Genomic DNA, 14,650 nt, shown 5'->3' with positions numbered 1-14,650 from the left:
ATGGATCTAGGGCAGAGGCCCAGTGACTTGGTTAGACACTGTCTGATGCTGCAAGTAAGCAGGCTCTGCCCTCCTATCAGCCTCTGTTTTAGGACAATGTGGACACTAATAACTTGATGTATGTGGCACCAGTGTGCTGTAGTTTGGATGTTGGTCCTCTCTGAGTCTCATGTTGAAATGTGATCCCCAATGTTGGAAATGGGGCCTAATGGGAGGTGTTTGGGTCACATGGTGGATCCCTCATAAATGGCCTGCTGCCAGTCTTGCAATGAGTGAGTTCTTGCTCTGTTAGTTTCCATGAGAGCTGTTTTTTTTTTTTTTTTTTTGAGAAGGAGTTTCGCTCTTGTTGCCCAGGCTGGAGTGCAATGGCACAATCTCAGCTCGCTGCAACTTCCACCTCCTGGGTTCAAGCGATTTTCCTGCTTCAGCCTCCTGAGTAGCTGGGATTACAGGCATGCATCACCACGCCCTACTAATTTTGTATTTTTAGTAGAGATGGGGTTTCTCCATGTTGGTCAGGCTGTTCTCCAACTCCCAACATCAGGTGATCCGCTGGTCTTGGCCTCCCAAAGTGTTGGGATTACAGGCATGAGCCATTGTGCCTGGCCAAGAGCTGGTTGTTAAAAAGAACCTGGCACCTCCCTCCCTCTCTCTTGCCTCCTCTCGCCATGTAATCTGTGCACATGCAGGCTCCCCTTCACTTCCGCCATGAGTGGAAGCAGCCTGAGGCCCTCACCAGATGCAGATGCCAGTACCATGCTTCCTATACAGCCTACAGAAACTTGAGACAAATAAACCTCTTTTCTTTATAAATTACCCAGCCTCAGATGTTTCTTTATAGTAACACAAATGGACAAAGATAGAAAACTGGTGCCAAGGAGTAGGGCATCGCTATAAAGATATCTGAAAATGTAGAAGCGGCTTTGGAATTTCACCCAGTTATGGGTGAAGGCTGGAAGAGTTTGGAGGGCTCAGAAGAAGAGAAAAAGATAAGAGAAAGTTTGAAATTTCTTAAGGATTGGTTAAGTTGTTGTGACCAAAATGCTGTTAGAAATATAGGCAGTAAAGGCCATACTGACAAGGTTTCAGATGGAAATGAGGAACTTATTGGGAATTGGAGCAAAGGCCAGCATTGTCATAAATTGGCAAATAACTTGGCTGCCTTGTGTCCATGCCCTAGGGCTTTGTGGAAAGCTGAATTTGAGTGATGACCTGGCTGGGCGCGGTGGCTCACACCTGTAATCTCAGCACTTTGGGAGGTTGAGGTGGGCAGATCATGAGGTCAGGAGTTCCAGACCAGCCTGGTCAACATGGTGAAACTCTGTCTCTACCAAAAATACAAAAATTAGCCAGGCATGGTGGTGCACACACCTGTAATACCAGCTACTTAGGAGGCTGAGAATCACTGAGAATCACTTGAATCCATGAGATGGAGGTTACAGTGGTCCGAGATCACACAGTGAGCCTGGACAATAGAGTAAGATTCTGTCTGGGGGAAAAAAAAGAGTGATGACCTAGGGTATCTGGCAGAAGAAATTTCTAAGCAGCAAAGCATTCAACAAGTGACATGGCTGCTTTTAACAGTTTATGGTCAGGTATGAGAGCAAAGGAATGACCTAAAGTTGAAATTTGTAGTTAAAAGAGAAGCAGAGCATTAAAACTTGAAAAGTTTGCAGCCTGGCTATGGTAGAAAAGGAAAGTGCATTTTCAGGAAAATAATCCAAGGCTAGAGAGATTAGCAAGGAGAAAGGGAGCTGGGGGCTAACAGTCAAAACAATTGGAAAAAAGGCCCCAAATGCATTCAGAAATCTTCAAGGCTGCCCTTCCCATCACAGGCCCAGGGGCGTAGGAGGACAGAATGGTTTCAGGGGACAGGGGCCCTGATGTTGCTGCCTTTCACCACCTTGGGTTGCTTCTCCCTGCATCTCTGCATTCTGGCTCTAGCCAGGGCTCAAAGGGTCCCTGGTACTGCTTGGTTCTATTATAGAGATAGAAGCAGTAAGCCTTGGCAGCCTCCATGTGGTGCTAAATCTGCAACTGCACAGAATGCAAGAGGGGTGGAGACTTGGCACCTTCCTCCTAGCTTTCAGAGGGTTTTGGAAAGCGTGGGTGCCCAGGAAGAAACCCTCCTCAGGGGCAGAACCCCTGCAGGGAGACTCTGCTAGAGCAGTGCCTAGTGGAGCTGTGGAATGAGGCTGCCATGGATACCTCAGAATTACAGAGCCACCAGCAGCATGCAACCTCAGGCTGGAAAAGCTGCAGGCACTAGACTCCAATCTGCAAAAATGGCCACATGGGCTGTGCCCAGCAAAGCCATGGGGTCAGTGCTACCTGAAGCCTTGAGAGCTTACCCCTCATCTAGGATGCTGGACATGGAGTCAAGGGAGATTATTTCGGACCTTTAAGATTTAGTGTCTGCCTTGCTGAGTTTTGAACTTCTGTGAGTCCTCTTACCCCTTTGTTTTGGCTGATTTCTCCCTTTTGGAATGGGGATGTTTACCCAATGTCTGTCCCACTATTGTATCTTGGAAGTAAACAACTTGATTTTGATTTTATAGGCTCACAGTATAAGGAAGTTCCCTTGAGTCTCAGATGAGATTATGGACTTCTGAGTTGATGCTGGAACAAGTTAAGACTTGGGGGACGAATGATTGTATTTTGCACTGAGAAAATCACATGAGATTTGGAAGCCTAGGGGGTAGAATTCTATAGTTTGGTTTGTTTGATCCCTCCAAATCTCATGTTGAAATTTGATCCCTAGTGTTGAAAGTGAGGCCTAATGGGAGGTGTTTGGGTCATGGGAAGGATCCCTCATGAATGGCTTGGTGCCAGCCTTGCAGTAATGAGTGAATTCTTGCTCTATTAGTTCCCACAAGAGCTGGCTGTTAAAAAAAGCCTGGCCCCCTCCCCTTTCTCTGGCCTCCTCCTGCCATGTGATCTCTGTACATGCCAACTCTCTCTTTCCTTTCTGCCATGAGTGGAAGCACCCTGAAGCCTTCATGAGAAGCAGATGCTGGTGCCATGCTTCCTATACAGCCTGCAGAGCTGTGAGCCAAATACACTTTTTTTCTTTATGCATTACCCAGCCTCAGATATTCTTTATAGCAACACAAGTGGACTAAGACACTCTAGTACCTGTCTCCCCAAGTGCTGTGGGCTGGAGAGGCATCCCTGTACTTGGTCTGCCAGTCAGGCAGCTTGATGTTGCTGCTGTCTACTTTGTAGGGGAGACTATCAGAGATAGCCCCTCATGCTGCTTCTGAATCGCCTGGTAGAAAATGAGGCACTTGCCCAGTGGTCTCTGAGACAACCTCTATTTAGGTGGTGAGCACTGTCTGTGTGTTATCTCCTTCCATCTCTTGTTCTTAATCTTACACTGAATCCCATCATCCATGATCACTGTCACCACCCTGCCCCTGCCCACCCGACTCTACTGCACTATTAAAGTCACACTTCAAACTGTCATTTTCTTTTTAATTTTTAATCAGTCTGTGTCAAGAAGAAACAGGACTTGATCAAGCTTCCAGCCCTCACCACTCTATCAGCATAGCAATTTTATGGATCAGAGTTTTGTTTACATTTGTCTAAAATCAAGGGAAGGAAAGGAATCAACTCCACAGATCGGCATGTATTTGAAGAGACACTTCAGGATACTTTGGGAAATTTTTTAATCAATCAATTTCTTAGGAACAACACCCAGTGGGCACCATGAGACCCTCAAAGTAGGAATGCAGGAATGACAGGCAGGTGAGGTGGCTGAGCTATCTGGGCTGGGAGGCCAGCCTTCTGGAATCTTAGGACAAATAAAAGGGGGAAAAATCCAACCTCACACTTCTTTTGAAGGTGAGATATGTTTACAGAAACAATTTCTGTTTTGGAAAATAAATGTATGGTTGAATTTGGGGCTGGGGGGAACAATGACAATTGTTAACTAGAGAGAGGCTCATGATTCTGAGATAAATGTTAGGTCTTTTCAAAATGCTGAAACAAAACATTACCTTGGTTACTGTCTCCATCATGAGATGTATTTAAATACATTCTGACCATGTGTAAAACCCCCCAGATTTACCCAATGCCATGGATCCATGTGCCACTCATGAATACAAACACTGATGATATGTTACCAGAAGACAGCACAGAGTTCACGAGCTCTACTTCATGAAAAAATTTCCAGAAAGCAGAGTCTGCCCGTCTTTTTCCTTTCCTTTCTCACTGGAACTGCCACATCCTGCTTTCATCTTGCTTCGAGTAGAGTTGTCTGGATGAAGGAAGATTCTCCAAATGTCACACAAGGACCTTTCCTTTGGGAGCTGCCCCCTTGCTGAGGGTGCAGGAGGCTCTGCTGTTCCTGCAGCAGCTCAACACAAACTTTCTGCAGAGGCTGGCCCATCCAAATTTGGAGTCCAGAGCCAGTTGGAAGCAGGTTTTAGAAGCAAATTTACATAACGTGACATGCTTTCAGAGGGGGCGGGGAGGACTTGTCAGCCAATGGGATGCATGATGATTCGGTGGGATGTGCGTGGAATTGTCTCATGTTCCACAGCACGATACACATTTAACACCTCCATCCAAGACCGCGCGAGGGCTTCTCCGCTGCCCCGGTTCCCCATGGGTCTTGGCGAATCCTCAAATCTCATTTAAAAGCACTGCCATTGCAGTTTGTCAGCCTCACTGTGGAGCCTGAGATGCACAATGTGAACTGCGGTCCCCATGTAGGTAAGTTAGACATTTTGCCCCCAAGCTCTATCCTTCTCTGATCTCACTCCAAGATACAAGGTCCTTTCCCCAAAGGAGCAGGAAAGTCATCTGGATCCTGCCCCATATTAGGGATCTTCTTCCATTAGAGGAATCTCTGTAAAAGAAGAGACGGTTATTAGCTTAACATAACCAGAAAACACCATGACAATCTGGAATTATATGCCTCATTAAAATATCTACAGTTTCTCAAATCAGTGAGGAGAAGAAAATGTTAAGTTTCACATACCAGTTAATAACCAAAGAAATCAACCTCCTATACAACATCTTTCTGTAACAATTGTTTTTTGCCAGAAAACAATTATGATCTTACTTCCAGTTCATAAAAAATAAAATGTTAGATTTTAACCATAGGCCCTAATGGTCCTACAAGCCAGAAAGTTGCAAATTCAAGTACAGAAGGCAGTGTGGTTTACAGAAAAGGAACACTGTGGTGGCCCAGGAGACCTCTGTTTCCATGTTGTTACTGCCATTTACTCTCAATATAAGCCAAATTAGTGCTCTCATTTGCAAAGTGGCACTGGGGCTCCCCTTCTGTAGGAAACAGAGACCTAATCAATCTGACACATTTTCCCTATTTTACCACAAATCTACCCTTCCTTATGACAGGTACACACACATCTTTTACTTCACATCTGGTAAAAATAACTTCTATGTACACAGAACTCTGGGGCTAGAACACACTGCTGGGCCCTAGTGCGTGCCTCTGGATCCTTCTTCCTGGCATGCATGTACCATCCTGTCCCTAAACCCCACTTCCAGAAGTCCTACCTAATTAAGGAATAAAGAAGAAAAACATTCCAGATCATAAGGACACTACATAAACAAAGCACCGGCCACTGTTGCCTTTCTACTCTGAATGGCTCACTGCCTTTTGGTGCCTCTTGAAATTTCCATTAATGGGCTCATTACTTGCAAGATGATGATCATTCCTTACAATAATTGGCCTTGCCCAAGGCCTCTACATGTAGAGAGAGCATGAAGCAATTTAAGCTGAGTGAGAGGTAAACAGATTGATCTGACTCTGTGCTGGGGGGTAGAGCGTGTGGAGCAAGGAGCTGGCTTGAAGATGCTGGTGCGGAGGTGTTTGCAGGTGTGGCTTGGGCCTTGGGGCAAGCACTTACCATCTGCAATGTCGATGCCTGGGCTGGTGGATGCCACCTCCTCCACCGTGCTGGCAATTGTGTCAGGGTTGTCTGAAGCAGGATGGGTACTCTCTTGGCACCTGGGAGGTGAATACAGACTCTGGAGCAGCTCGGAAGAGCCTGAGACGCTGTCACAGGCTTCTGGCTCCCCTGGGCCTGTGTCCGTGTCCCCTGAGCCGGGGTATGCCGGGGGGCTCTGGTCGTCCACGGGTAAGGGGCAGCCCTGGCCTACAGAGGCCAGGTACCCGGGGCCTAAGGCACTCAAGCCGCCACTCACAGCCTCGTCATAGGACGGGAGCATGACAGGCACGCCGTCTACTACCACAAAGTCAGGGTCACTGCTGGAACTCCGGGGAGGCCCCCTGTGTAAAGGAAAGAAGTGCCAACATGTCAGAGCCATGCCACCCTGGGGATGAGGCCACCCACGCTCTTTCCTGCACTCGGGGTCCTCAGGGCCCACGGTGGGCAGCAGAGCCTGGTATGGAGGATAATATGGAAGCACCAGCCTCCTTTCAGGGGCTCCTCTGGAAGACGATGCTGCCATCCCGGCTGCCGACGCTCTGGAGAGAGGAGGTCTTCTTCTTGTCACTCTCTCACGTCCTCCTATCTCCTCATGCTTTTCCCTTGCTCCTTTGATGGCCTTCTGGCCATAAGCTCATGGGGCAGGGGACAACATAACCCTTTCTAACAGAGCATGCCAGCGCTCCTCCGCAGTGTCCTGTAGGATGGGATTGAAAGTGGGATAGCACTGTTAAAAGTATAGAAAATAGGCCAGGTGTGGTGACTCACACCTGCAATCCCAGAATTTTGGGAGGTTTTGCTTGAGCCCAGGAGTTTGAGAAGCCTGGGCAACATAGTCAAACCCTGTTTATACAAAAAATAAAAATGTTAGCCACATGTGGTGGCATGTGCCTGTAGCCCCAGCTATTCAGGAGGCTGAGGGAGGAGGATCCCTGGTGCCAAGGAGTTTGAGGCTGCAGTGAGCCATGATCGTACCACTGCACTCCAGCCTGGGTAACAGAACGAGACCTTATCTCTTAAAAAACAAACAAACAAACAAACAAACAAACAAACAAACAAAAAACTGTAACTGTGGACCCTGAGTGCCCAGAGGGACTAGCTGGCCCTATGCTCATCATGTTTCTTTGTTGTTTTCTGCTATAGTATAAAAATCACTACATCTTAGTCTAGATAGAAACAAACAAACAAACAAAAAACTCAGGAAAGAAGGAAAGAAAAGGAAAGCTGTAAGCACCATGTCACTACCCTGTTCGAGCTGCACAGGCTCACCTCCACCTCCTTCCTCCCACCACTCATCTAAGCAAGGCCTGGGCTGCTGCTGTGAGGGCTCCAGGAGCCGCGGCAAATTGAGTCTGCGTATCTGCAGGGCTCCCTTGCGTGGGCGCGCACGCAGCTCCTGGCCTGCTCCCTTTGCTTCTCAGTACTCTGCACATTCAACACTGTCCGATTGGAGCCTGGGGCATCTGACGTCACAGCCTGGGTTCTGTGTGACCCCCACACTCTGCTCCTGGCATCAAGAGGAACCCAGGGTGGCTAAGAAGTAGCCAATGGAACTTGGTTTCTTTTTTTTTTTTTTTTGAGATGCAGTCTTGCTCTGTCACCCAGGCCGGAGTGCAATGGCACAATCTCAGCTCATTGAAACCTCCGCCTCCCGGGCTCATGCGATTCTCCTGCCTCAGCCTCCTGAGTAGCTGGGATTACAGGCATGCGCCACCACCCCCAGCTAATTTTTGTATTTTTAGGAGAGACAAGGTTTCACTATGTTGGCTAGGCTGGTCTCGAACTCCTGACCTCAGGTGATCCACCTGCCTTGGACTCCTGGAGTGCTGGGATTATAGACATGAGCCACCATGCCCGGTTGGAACTTGGTTTCTTATTGTCTCTGCTGGGAACTGGTGCTGAGGGAGGAGGCCAAAGGTAAAATATCAGGAAGAGAAGACCCAGCTGGGTGGGCAGACCCTGAATCTCTGAGTGCTGGCGGCAGGGGCTCTAAACCCAAGAAAATGAAATGTCTGGGGGTGGAGGGGAAGCAAAGGCTGTGTGTCTCTCTAATGCTCAAGTCCACTGACTTTTTGAAACATCTTGCAAAGGCTTGGAGATTATGGTGGTGGACTCCTTGTCCCGAAGCTCTTAAAAGCTGCCCAGAGAGGGCAGGAGACCACCAAGATCGTGCTCTTCAGCGGGTAGAAGGCAGGAGGTGGGAGGAAAGGAGGAGCTTGCTCTGAGCCAGACTGCTCTCCCTCCACAGCCACCACTAGTTACTGCATCCTTGACAATGATGCTCCCTTCCTCTCTGGCCACTTCGCTGTCTTGTGCTGGCCTCCTTCTCACTTGGGACTCCCTGCCTCCTCACTGTCCCTGGCACCTCCATGTTGTCTAGGCCCGGGTGAACAGACGCCTCTCTTCTCCATTCCTCACCCTAACATTCCACACCCAGGCTACAGCTCCCACGATCTGGCAGCTTCTCCTCCACATGTCCCCACCATGCAACTTAGCTCTCATACACCCCTCATCAACATCCCTGCAGGCTCTACTCTTGTGGAACCTGGAGAAAAAAAGTCCATTCTTGGTTTGCCCTTGAGATTCTGGTCATGTATTTGGATTCATGTCATGTATTTGAAGCCAACCTTCCCAAAACAACTCAAGAATAATATAAGACAAAAGACTCAAGGGCTGAAGAACATCGTGTGAAAGGGTTTTGAGAACATTTAAAAAAAACCTTAATACCTAGTGGATATCCTGGAAACTTTTCTTCCAAGAATATGGAGAAAAATAGCTCTGAGAGCCCTTTTAAAGTACTCGAATGCGCTATCAATCACAGCCCTGTGGGTTGGCTTTCTCTTTGTAATCCTTAGGCCTTCTTGAGATACTATAATTGCTCAATGATAGGATACGGTCCCTTGATGAATATATAATAACGTGGAAGACAGAGAGTGGATAGCAGGTTGGAGAGGAAGGAAGGTTTCAGCATCGTAGCAAGAGCTTGCTGTGGCACCAGGATGGCACTAACACACCTCTGGGCCTGGGGAGGGATGCAGGTGACACCCACATCTAGCACACATTTGTGGCTAGGGAGAGAGGGATGTGCCTGTCAGGTTGTGACCATGGGGGGTGTCTGCTGCCAGACAGGGAAGAATTGCTATGTGAGGAAGGCCGCCCTGTGGGGTGTGAGGTTAAGGGCGAAGGCGGGCAGGTGCTGTCTCCAGCAGCTCTGCCCGCTTCCTTCACTCCTCTCACAGCTGGAAGGTGTGACAGGCACACTGCATTTTCCTGGAGGGAAGAGAGAAGTGGTTAATTCCAGGAGCCTTCTCCTCCACGAGCAATAGTCCCTTTTTCAGGTACATATGACTCTAGGGACTAGGTTGTCCCTGTGGGCAAAAAAACAAATGCCCTTTTCTGAAGCATTAGGTTCTAAAATGAGAAGACTCTGACATGGCCACAGAAGGCAAGGGAAAGACAGCTTGTATCAGTGGCCCCTGGCTAGTGTTCTGCGGTGTTTTGCTATCCTTACCTCCCCTTCTTAATGCTCATAAACTTATCCTTTTGCTTTCTAAACTACTTCTCCCTCCAGGAACGATGACTGGCCAGCAGTAGTGCTGGGTGGCTCTTCTTTGTTCCTAAGGGTGCTGGTGCAGTTCTCGTTGGTGATGACGACTTGAGGCTGAAGATACCAACCCGAGCTGATTGGTGCAGCTAAGAAGGATGGAGAAGTGCCTTCCACATGTCCCACTTCAGGGGTTCAGATCAGACTTCATGGAAGACTCTCACTAGCCCTTTCCTGATTCTCCCTGGAATCAGGAAAGTCTTTTTTCCTTCCTGAGGCTTCTCAATGCCTAATACCTTTGTTCACACACCTCTGACCTGTGTCCCAGTCAGCTGTGTACGCGTCTTACCCTCCCTATGAACTGAGCTGCGTGGTGCCGCACTCCAGGGCCACATGCAGGGTGACCATGGTGGGAATGGTGCCCCTGGGTGGAGCAGTCCACAGCCCGCAGTCCTAACCCTGTGATCCCATCGCTTGCCCCCCATGATGCCCACCTGCGAAGGGTCTACTACAAGAAGGAGGGGGAGAGGTAGGAAAGAAAGAGGAAAATGAGGTCTGTCTCCAGCTTGGGGCTCAAAACATCCCAGAACACGGTTTTTGCTCTCCCCTGTTTCCCTTAGGAACTCCAGCTTTTCACTCATCACATTCTCTCTGCTGCTAAGGGTGGCTGCATTGAGTCAGACCTTGAGCCATAGCTGCCAAGACATGAAACTGACCTGGGGGGAAAGTGGGCCTTGAACTTGGTCTGGAACATCCTGGCCAGGATGACGAGCAGCAGCACCAGCAGCACACTGGTTGCTGTGAACGCCACAATCTTCCACGTGGTCAGGAGGGTCTCGTGGGTGCTGGGCCATGTTTGCTCTGCGTGAGGGAGAACAAAGCTGTATGTGAGGCTCCCAGACCATGAGAGGTGCCAAGGTTCCCCGTGGGCTCATTTGCTGGATTTATTTGGCACAAGAGATGTACGCAAGGTGCCTCTGATCCCCAGGGCTCCCCGGAGATACCATGTGCCCCTGCAGCTCATGGAAATTGCACCAGGATCCACCCAACACTAAAAACCTGTCTCCGGCATGGGCTCTGCCAGGTTGCAGACCTGCATGCTCACATTCTAGTCCCAGGCGCAGGCCTGGCACAGGCTCAAATAACGCATCTGCCACTTGAGAACAAAGGTGGGCATCCCTCTTGCCTAGAGAAGTTGCTCCGAAATGGACCAAGGGCTAGGGGAGTGGGAAGCTGGGCCCTTTGTGAGTGTTCTGGGATATGCTGTGGGGTTGGGTAAAGCAAGAAACAGAGGGTAAAGGGGACCCCTGTTCCACAGCTCTGATGCCCTATCAACTGCCTGCCAGGTCAGGGGCAGCAGAAGCAGACCCTTCCAGAAGAGATTCTTATCCTTTGGGCACAGTCCACCCTGTCTGTCTCCTAGACACCTCCCTGCCTTGTCATGCCCACCCTCTTAGACACTCTCTCTGCACTTCTCCCCTCGCTGGCTCACAGGAACATGTGTGCACCTCCAGAGACCTGGCATTAACAAACGCTTCCTTGTGTCCAGGGGAGACGCATGCAGTCATCAGCACTGCTCAGGACAGCATCCCCAGCCTGGAAAGGGCTGGGGAGAGTGGGAAGGAGACAGTGGGTGTATGCTGGCGCCCCAATCTCTATCCTGTGGTCACTGCCCGGGTGCACTGAGGCCAGTGGGGAAGGTGGTTTGCAAGTAAGTCATTTGCTTTTAACTATGAAGCCCTGAAGCTTGCAAATGGCCTATAGTTTTATAAGTGAGATCAGGTGTTACCCACAGTATCATTTGTATTCTGATATGCATCCTTGAATGGAAGAGAAAGGTAAAGTTATGTATCGCTTCGGTCCAGGGCAATGCATGTAATTCTGGTCACACCCATAGGCCTGTGTCCTTACCAGTGGAAAGGGATAAGGCTGGGAGAAAAAAGAGTGCAGAGGCTGGAGGTCCTTCCATGGAGGCTAGGGGTCTAGGGACCCTGTTCAGAGGGTCAGCATTTTAACCTGGGAATGGCAGGTTAATACTCCTGACCCTCTGAACAGGGTCCCTAGACCCCTAGCCTCCATGGAAGGACCTCCAGCAGACAGGTTAATACTCTTGACCCCGACCCTCTGAACAGGACCTATAAGCATCTGGCACAGAGCCCAACAGCAGCCCCATCGACCCGCAATGATATGTTTCAATATTCTGTTCCTGACACTGGGCGTGGGAGGAGAGATACAGCTTGGTACATAACCACCGCCCACTATGTGCAGATGGTCCAAGGAGGGTCCATCATCATCCAGGGCGAGACCTTCAGACTTACCTGATTTGATGCAGTAGACTTGATAGGAAGGAAACCACTCTCCATACTGGCAGGTGATATACTTGTAGTCGCTGGTGAGGCTGTAGCCAGGATCACAGTAAAACTCCACCACGGTTCCGTGGTTGTAGCGTTCACAAGGCCGCGGATGGCAGACGAAATCTCCGTGACTCACCATTGGAGGCAGTGGACAAACTTGGGCAGTAGGGGAGAATAAGAGTTTGAGAACCACATGCTCACCTTTGTCTGAAGCCCTTAAGACAAAGAATGGCCTAGGAGAACTCAGTTAAAGATGTGCTTATGGATTAATCACGAGGCTACTGAGTTGCACTAGAGATGATCTCTTTTTTAGTATTTCATGGAAGGTGGAATGGAAGCCTGCTGTAATATTCTGAGCACGTGCTTTTGTGACATGGCATTGTGAAGTACCTCATAAAAGAGAGGTTCATTTTACAATGCAAAGAGTATGCCTATTCAATAGAGAGTATTAAGCTACTCTATTAATAATGCATGCTATTATGTGCCAGATAACCTAGTAAATAAAATTAAGATATTTCTGGACAAAATCTTTACTGAAAGGCAAAGTTATCCCAAGCCTGTTTCTGTGACGACAGTAGTAATTTGGGTCTATTAAAATCCAGGGCAGTGTCCCTAACCTGATCCCCTACAGCCCTGCTGAGACTTGGCCAATGACGAACATGCAGCAGTTCTTCTAGCTCTGCCTGCAGAGCCATGGTAACCAGAGTTAGGTGCTTTAGGCATGAGGCTTGGTTCTGCCACCACACCACACTGCATGACCTTAAGCAGATCCCTTAACCTCTTTGAGCCTTGATTTTTCTCCTCTGTCAAATGGAAGCTTATTCTATTCTAGGATGATGCCTTAGGGTTCTGACTTGAATATTCCATCACGTTAGGGGAAGAAAAAGTTGTTTTTAGTGTCCTATCTTGGTACTGCATTCTAGGTTGCGAGGTAAGAATGGTTCCATCTCTGTCCCAGAAAGACGGCTTCAGTGGGAGTTGGGTGCCTTTTATGCCACAAGGAGCTCTTTCTTGGATGAGGACTGAGAAATAAACAGTGCCGCCGCTTAAACATTCTTAAAAAAACAGTCAAACCACAGATTCTACCAATGCCAGCTTCAAACCCACACTCATGGAAACCAGTAAGAACTTTGGCCAAAAACAAACAAACAAACAAAAAAACAACCAAAACCAAAAAGAGTTAACTTTTGATTCCCTTCCTTGGGGTAACCAAACACCCTGGCCAGTGCAGAACAGGCACTGCCCACCATACAGGCTAGAATAGGTGCCCTCTCCACACTGGCCACTGAAACTACTCACTGGCAGCAGTGGGTGCCCACTGAGGCTGGATAACAAGATGGCCCTCCCTGCAGAGCAGGCCACTCTGCTGGGGGTGTCCCGAGGTGTGTGAAGCAGGGTCAGAGGCACGCTACAGGCACTCTCTCTAGTCCTGCAAACAAAACACTGCAGTGTAGATCTTGTTGGTTCTTTCAGAGAAGGGGAAACAGAAACTCACAGAAGCAACTAGAGTAGTGAGTAGAAGTCCAGACATGCTCTAGACAGACCTAGGTCTGAATTCCAGCTGAACTACTCACCAGCTGAGTGACCCTAAACCAATCCCTGCTCATCTCTGAGCTTCAGGGTCCTCAGCTGTACAAGAGTCTCTGAGGGCTATTTTGAGAAATGCTGGTGAGGGCTTAGTTCAGGGCTGATAAACTGTGATTGTTCAGGGAAAACCAGGACTCGAGTATCTAAAAAGATGGAATTTAACAAGGTGATGGCAAAGTGGAGAAGCCAGCAGGTACACCCTGAGATTAGTAAGAGTAGGAAGACACTACCACTCCTGGGCTGGTGGGATGACGGGGTCTTGTTGCTGGGGTCCCTAGTGGAAGGTGGAACCATGGAGGTCTGTCCACAGTCAGGGAGAAGTAGCCTGGTCCTCCACCTGCCCACCGTCCAGGCTCCCTCTGGACAAAGCCAGTGGGGAGCCAGGTGCCAAGCGGATCTGGGAAACGGGTCTGTGGCGGACAGCCTGTCTAGATCTGGTGCAGTGCAGGGAAGGTCCAGGGGAGATCTGAGGCTGGCAGGCCCAGGGTGTGCTCAGTAAATGGTGGTTGTCAGGTGGCTGCTGTGCGGATCCCACAGGTGGACACTGGCAGAGATAGGCTTTGAACTCTAACTCTGAGGCCCAGGAGCTTTCTGTTGCCCGGCCCCAGGGTATCTCCTGGGCTGGCAAATGTAGTCACATAACCACTTGCATTTCCACAAACAGGGGCTCTTTTCAAATTTGCTGCCACCAGGGTGCTCTGGCAGCATCCCCAGGAAATAAAGCAGAAGGAAGCAAAGGGAAGGACAGCTGATGAGGAAGAGGAAGAGAGAAAAAGGCACTGGCAGTGTTGTTGAACTGGTTCTGGGAGATCCAGGGATGTGGCAGTAAGGGCTCTTCTCTCCTCGGAGGCCCTCCTCCATGCTGCTTCTCCTCTACTCAATTATTGGGAGAACACAAGGAAGGGGTCTCCAGTGGCCCCAGGACTGCCTGGGGACCCCCTTCCCTGCACTGCTGAAGGGTTCCCCAGCACTGCTGTACGCTCAGGAGCGGCATCTTCTCTGGGACAGGAGCCCCTTTCTGTGGTCAAGGGTATGGCAAGTGTCCATTGACAGATGAATGGATAAAGAAAATATGGGCAATATACACCACAGAATATTATTCAGCCTTAAAAAAGAAGGAAATCCTGCCATTTAGGACACAATGGATAAACCTGGAGGACATTCTGCTAAGTGAAATGAACCAAGCACAGAAAGACAGATACTGCACGATTTCACTTATATGTGAAATCTAAAAAAGTTGAATA

The 14,650-nt window shown here is 49.1% G+C and overlaps 1 protein-coding gene across 2 annotated transcripts in view; it reads right to left on the bottom strand.

The window, feature by feature from the left end:
• Nucleotides 1-3,460: 3,460 nt before the first annotated feature.
• The window catches only part of SUSD4 (sushi domain containing 4), a 152,383-nt gene continuing 141,193 nt past the window's right edge, over nucleotides 3,461-14,650 (bottom strand). For both annotated transcript variants that reach the window (XM_025388532.1, XM_025388540.1), the window contains 4 exons: nucleotides 11,784-11,975; nucleotides 10,182-10,326; nucleotides 5,880-6,262; nucleotides 3,461-4,852 (listed from right to left, as the gene is read on the bottom strand). In XM_025388532.1, the coding sequence (XP_025244317.1) occupies nucleotides 4,824-4,852; nucleotides 5,880-6,262; nucleotides 10,182-10,326; nucleotides 11,784-11,975 (749 nt within the window). In that variant the 3' untranslated portion in view covers nucleotides 3,461-4,823. The remainder of the gene's footprint in view (nucleotides 4,853-5,879; nucleotides 6,263-10,181; nucleotides 10,327-11,783; nucleotides 11,976-14,650) is intronic.

Source organism: Theropithecus gelada, chromosome 1, assembly GCF_003255815.1.
Source record: "Theropithecus gelada isolate Dixy chromosome 1, Tgel_1.0, whole genome shotgun sequence".
In the NCBI taxonomy this organism is placed as follows: Eukaryota; Metazoa; Chordata; class Mammalia; order Primates; family Cercopithecidae; genus Theropithecus; species Theropithecus gelada.
The sequence above is the reverse complement of the archived record's forward strand: the minus strand, read 5'-3'. Positions and strand labels throughout refer to the sequence as shown.